Below are 6,315 nucleotides of genomic sequence, written 5' to 3'. Positions count from 1 at the left end.
TGCTGGAGCAAGATGGTATCTCATTGTTGTTTTGATTTGCATCTCTCTAATAGCTAATGATCGTGAGCATTTCTTCATATGTTTGTTGGCTGTTTCTCCTTCTTTATCTTGCTTCTTTGTGTGTACTGTGATGCTCTGTTGTCTCCAAGGCACTGTGACATTTTTGTGTTTATATTTAATTGGTGATTGTCTGTTGGAGTGACTTGTCCATGAGTTTTGTTTTCTTTGGATGTTATCTATGTAAGCATGGTACTGTGCTGTGCTCCTCTGTTCATTAGTTGGCAGCACTTCTACACTTACTACCTGTCTCCTCTCCCACTGTCAGCCTTCCATATGTCCCTGCTGTCCTTGACAAACAGGGCCTATTTTTAGGTCCTGTTTTTGTTCATGTTTTTCTGCTAGTTGGTGCCTAATCCACTTCTGTATACTTCCTGTCAAAGCTCAGGACTCCAGGGTTATCTTCTGTATCTCTGTCAACTGGTTTCTCTTTTCTTTGTTGATGAGGGTCTGTGTAGCTTGTCTGCCTAGTCTGCCATCTTACTGGAAGTTTCTTTTCTTTTTTAAACATCTCTTTTCTGACTGGAAATGAGCCTACCATTTTTCTTTGCAAGGATGTCTTTAATGTTTAGCTGACAGTGTATTAGTTTCCTATTGGTGCTAAAACAAATTACCACAAACTCAGTGGCTTAATACAATACAAATATATTATCTTACCAGTTCTGGAGGTAAGAAATCCAAAATCAGTCTCATTGGGCTAAAATTAAAGTATTGGCAGGCTTCTGTTCCTTCTGGAGGCTCTAGGGGAGAAACTGTTTCCTTGTCTTTCCAGCTTTTAAAGGCTGCCTGCATTTCTTGGCTCATGGCCCCTTCCTTGATCTTCAAAGCCAGCAGCATAACCTCTTCTATCTTGTCTAACTTCTGCTTCTGTCCTTACATCTTCTTTCTCTGACTCTGATATTTCTACCTCTCCGGTGGTTCAAACCCATCAGCTGTTCTATGGAAGGAAGATGGGGCAATCTACTTCCATAAAGATTTACCACCTTGGAAATCCAGTGGGGGTTGCTATGAGTCAGAAGCGACTCGATGGCAGTGGGTTTTGGTTATAAGGACTTGTGTGATTACACTGAGACCATGTTGACAATCAGGATAAACTTTCTATGTCAATAACCATAACTTAATTACATCTGCAAAGTACATGAAAGGTAACCTAATTCACAGGTTCTAAGGATTAGGAAGGGACATCTTCAGGAAGCCATTATTTAGCCTAACATAGCTAGCTCTCTCTCTCTTTTAAAAATCTTAATGCTCTGCATTCTCTCCAAGAGAAACTGAATGGCTCAAGGGCCAGGTGAGCGTCAGAGTGACTTTAGAACTAAGAACCTTACTGTCAATGCAAAAGTAACTAATTATATATATATATATATAAAACCCAGTACTAATTTGAATCATATTCTTCTGTGTTTTTAAAAATGGGTTGATTTGTTCTTGTATTACATATGACTATGGTTCAAGTCACACAAATGTAATGCTTTTAAGGACAAGGGAAAACATAAAATGAAAACTCTCAAGGCTTTTCTATCAGTTCCTTCCTTTATTCACAACAAGAAGTGAAGGGTATTAATATGGGCGGCTATGGAGATGGACCTGCATAATTTCATTTTTCCTTCCCCTCTCCTATTATTACTGTAATACAGGTTCCAAGATATTTATTTCAAACATGATTCAGGATTTTGCTAAAGATTTTCCTCTCAAGCTCAAAGCCTCAACCACAGATTTCTTAAGGATGGTTCCTTGTCCTGACTCTCAGAAACCACCAGCCATAACAACTTTCCTCATTTCCTCTCTTGGCAAAGACACCCATAAATGGAGTTGTTCATCTAAGAAGAGAGAGGATTCAGACTGGACTCTGAGCTGAGTCTCTCCTTGACTGTAGTAGTTTTCTAGGACTGCTATAACGAAGTACAAAAAACTGGGTGGCTTGTAAGAACAGAAATGTCTCACAGTTCTGGAGGCTGGGAGTTCTCAAATAGGATATTGTCCATATTGATTCCTTTTGAGGCTTTAAGGGAGAGAATCTGTTCCATGCCTTTCCTAGGTTCTCATAGCTCCAGGTATTCCTTAGTTTTGAGCTGCAAGATCACGTGACATCCTTCCTCTGTCTCTCTGTGTCTCTTCTCTTCTATTATAGGGTGCCATTCTGATGAGGTTAGGCCACCCTACTCAGGTATGACTTCAAAAGTTAACTAATAACATCTTCAAAGACCTTATTTCCAAACAAGGGATTATTCATGGATAATGGAGGCTAGGACTTCAACATGTCTTTTAAGGGGATAAAATGTAATCTATAACACTGACAACTTTGCACAGTTAAAAGTCAATACTTTTGGAATTCGTGTCTCATACTCATGGAAGGGATATCCTTGAGTGGGTCTGGCTAGCAACTATGCCTAGAAGCTTGTTATGCACCACAGTGATGCCAAGGGAGTCATAACTACAAGAAAAGTGCCTGGACATTCATATGCAATGCATGTCACAGCTCACTATTTCAAGAAAATATAATTTAGAAATAAGAAATCAGACCCCAGAAATTTCTGCAAATAATGGACAATCAAAAAATTCCATTTAAAAATCACATCACAAACGAAATCAAGATTTTTACATGGTAAATTTGACAGAATTATCATAGTTACTATTTTGAAATATTTTATTTTTAGTATACTTCTTTAATGTATAACTTCACTCTAAGAGGCATGTAAAAAAGGTATTTTCTGATTCTATAATTTAAATAGCAAAAAGAAACATAAAAATTTAAAATTTAAATGATTGTTTTTTAACCCTATCCTAGAATTTAGAGTAGTCTAAATAAAGGGTTAGTACCAGTACAGCTGTTCTATGTAAATGAATTTCACATGATGTACATAACGGCTTTATCTTACAAAGTATTTCACTAAATCCCTGAATTAGTTATGTCTCTATGTATAAACTGTAAAGTTTTTATCATGGTTATACTTTATAAAAGGATGTGATATATTCAATATTTCACAATATCACAAAGAAAATATTAGTGACTAAGTAGTTTTTCAGAGTTTAGTCAACATCTTTGAAGATAAACTCAAAGATTTTTAAAGCTTCCAACTGATTTCACAAAAATTTAGTAAGGACAATTTGGCTTAACAAATTATCTTTAAAATTCAGTTTCCAAGGCAACAATCAGAGATTCCTGTACGCTGCTCTTTTTTTAAAATCTTTTTTTTTTTATAATTTAGTGATTACAACATCAAAGGCAAGTGTTAAATATAACTGCCTTATTTTTATCTTCTTTTATCAGATTTTTTGAACAGGTTGACCTCTCTTTTTAATGGGCTAATATTAGGTCCCTAGTCTGCTTCTATCAAGTGTAAGAATGCTAAGAGCGGACAAAATTGGAATGATTTCCAAAATGGAAGCCTGAGAATCTACGCCACTGCATGTGAATAGGCCCAAACCCAGATCTAGCCCATCATACGTGTGACAGCAAACCTCCACTTATTCAATGATGAGACGAGGGAAAGGCTCTTACCTGCACATTTCACTCCCTGAGCAATGAGACCCCACATGAAGTTGGCACAGTACTCACACCAGTGTGGCCCCCTGAACGTATGGACCTGGAAAAGAGTAAAAGTCAAGTAGAGAGAGGGGAAACAGATGGATGAGGAGATTGTTTCACAGCAAAACACCAACGAGAATATACAAGTCACAGCACCAAAGAGGCAATACAGTTGTATTTAGAAGAACTTTGAGTAGAACTGGCAAGGAGTAAAACAATTTTTTTTTTTTTGAGCTTTATGTATTTCCACTTTATTTTAGATAAATCAAACCAGTATTCTGCAATTTACTTTTGAAACATCTTCTACAACAGAGTTTTCCAACTAGCTCCTCAGGCCATAAAAACCAAAACTCGATGCCATCGAGTCAATTCTGACTCATAGTGACACCCTTTGGGTTTCTGGGGTGGTAAATCTTTATGGAAGTAGATTGACCAGTCTTCCTTCCATGGAGTGACTGGTGGGTTTGAACCGCTAACCTTCTGGTTAGCAGTCCAATGCCTTAGGCACTAAGACACCAGAGCGGCTTCCTTTAAGTGGTTTATAATACTAAAACTTTCTATGTACCTTGACATGAAGAAGGATAAGAAGCAATATAGAACATGTCTTGGGTCCAGTAAGATTCTGTCAAGTTACCCATGTTCTGTGGCCACAGTTAGGGTCACAGAGATGAAAGACGGTACTTACTCATTGGTCATTACTATTTCTGTTCACAGCAGTTTTGTACTTAATATGTTAACAAAGAGAATGAGTTTATTTTAGAGTCTGCAGAAGTATCAGTTAATCAGAAAACCTGTTTGAACACAGTAACTATTCATGGATCATTCCAGCTTGTAAAGGTTTTACTACATTTGTCCCTGGGACAGAAAGAAATTCCTAAAGAAGAAAAGATTCAAATGCTAATATAACTATAGACTCTTCTGCATAGGATATAGAAGGCATTCTAGCTTAACTCAGATGAAAAAAATTTTAGAACAGAGAAACAACAAATTCAAACTCCAACCATTTAATTCTAAAATAAAAAATCTTGAATATTATCAATAACAATTTAAGACTTCTATTTCCGTAGTGATACTGCCTTGGAAACCCAAGGAGGGGTCGCTATGAGTTGTGTCCAACTCAACGGCATCATAACAACAACAACAACAACAACAACAAGCAAATATTGGTTGAAAATGTACTCTATAAACAAGTTAAAAAAAAGAGAAGGCACAAAAAAGTCATTGATCTATGTATCAAATTCGATTTACTTGAGATAATAGATCTATATCATTTCTTTCTGCAGAAGATGGTGAAACATGAGTGAAAATCACAAAGTGATGACTTGGTTTCAACATAAATATTTGCCAAAACAGTTACTGCAAAATAAATAAAATTCACAGCTAAGATTGTCATTTTTACCACTGCTATATTTGTGTATTAAATAGGTTTTAGAAATCAAGTAAATGATTTTAATCCATCTATCATTTGCTCAAAATTAGGATGCCATTGAATGTAAGCATCATTACATGTTTCATTAAGAAAAAAAAAAACATGCTAGTTGAATGTGACCAACCACTAATTACAAAAATTAATCTCAATTTAAGGGATATTAAAATGTTCCCGAGGAGCTCTGGTAGCATAGTGCCTAAGGCACTTGACTGCTAACCAGAAGGCTGGCAGTTAGACTGCTAAGCCACCAGCCACTCCTTGGAAGGAAGATGGGGCAATCTACTTCCGTAGTGATACTGCCTCGGAAACCCAAGGAGGGGTCGCTATGAGTCAGGTCCGACTTGACGGCACATAACAACAACAACAAAATGTTCCCAACAATATTAAGACTTATGTGGTAGTTATGCTTGTGTGTCATCTTGGCTGGGCCAGGTTGAGTGGCTGGGCAGCTGGATGTAGTATTCCCCATGATGAGACTGGCAATCACCTCCATGGTGGGATCTACCACAAGCAGCTGAGTAGCTACCTTAGGGAATGTGGTCTGCTTCCTGTATATAAGCAGAAGCCTTGGGGAATGGTCTCTCGCTTATGGCACACTTGGACTGAGCTTGTATCCATGTTGTTGTTCAGCAGTCTGCCATGCTCCGCCAACGCTGGGACTTACAATGGACTTGAATTAATGGCTTGCTGTGTGATTGGTAATATTGGGACTGTGCCTTTTTACTTGTCAACCTTGGTTTTGGCAGCCTCAGCAGCCAGCAGCTGTCTGAGTGAAGAAACGCTTCTAGCTCCAGTGGGCTGGGAGCTGGAGGCAGAGCTGAAGCCCAAGGCTGAGGGGCTTTCACCCAGCCCCTAGAGCCTAGCACTTTGAACCTGGACTTAAAGCCTCCAAACTGTAAGAGAATAAACTCCTATTTGTTAAGGCCATCCCATTTGTGGTATGTTTCCTGTCAGAGTGGCACTAGGTAACCAGAACAACTTGCAGAAAACCCAACTCAGGGTGAGGCACCTACCTACTCTACGGAGATACACCCCTTGGAGCAACTGGCCATGGGGCAGTAGAAGGGCAGCATTCACATGGAAGGAAAGCCGGACAGAAAGGAGTGTACAACAAAGGACGGGGTGGGGTGTCACAGGGAAGGGAGAGGAGGAGAGTGGGTTAGGGTTGGGGATGGTAATCGGGGAGTGAAACCAAATGTACACGAGCTGTTGAATGTAAAACAAATTCTGCTCTGTAAATTTTTACCCAAAGCACAATTTAAAAGAAAAAAAAAAGAGAGAGAGAGATACTAAAATGTTA

The 6,315-nt window shown here is 38.5% G+C and overlaps 1 protein-coding gene across 1 annotated transcript in view; it reads right to left on the bottom strand.

Annotated features, from left to right (window-relative positions):
• The window catches only part of CHN1 (chimerin 1), a 146,905-nt gene that overhangs the window by 28,023 nt on the left and 112,567 nt on the right, over positions 1-6,315 (bottom strand). The window contains exon 5 of the mRNA XM_007939849.2: positions 3,560-3,644. Coding sequence (XP_007938040.2) covers positions 3,560-3,644 — 85 coding nt within the window. The remainder of the gene's footprint in view (positions 1-3,559; positions 3,645-6,315) is intronic.

The sequence above is a fragment of the Orycteropus afer genome, unplaced genomic scaffold (assembly GCF_000298275.1).
Source record: "Orycteropus afer afer isolate SDZICR_OR568_19922 unplaced genomic scaffold, OryAfe1.0 scaffold00001, whole genome shotgun sequence".
Lineage (NCBI taxonomy): Eukaryota > Metazoa > Chordata > Mammalia > Tubulidentata > Orycteropodidae > Orycteropus > Orycteropus afer.
Note: the sequence above shows the minus strand (reverse complement) of the source record. Positions and strands in the feature narration are given on the sequence as shown.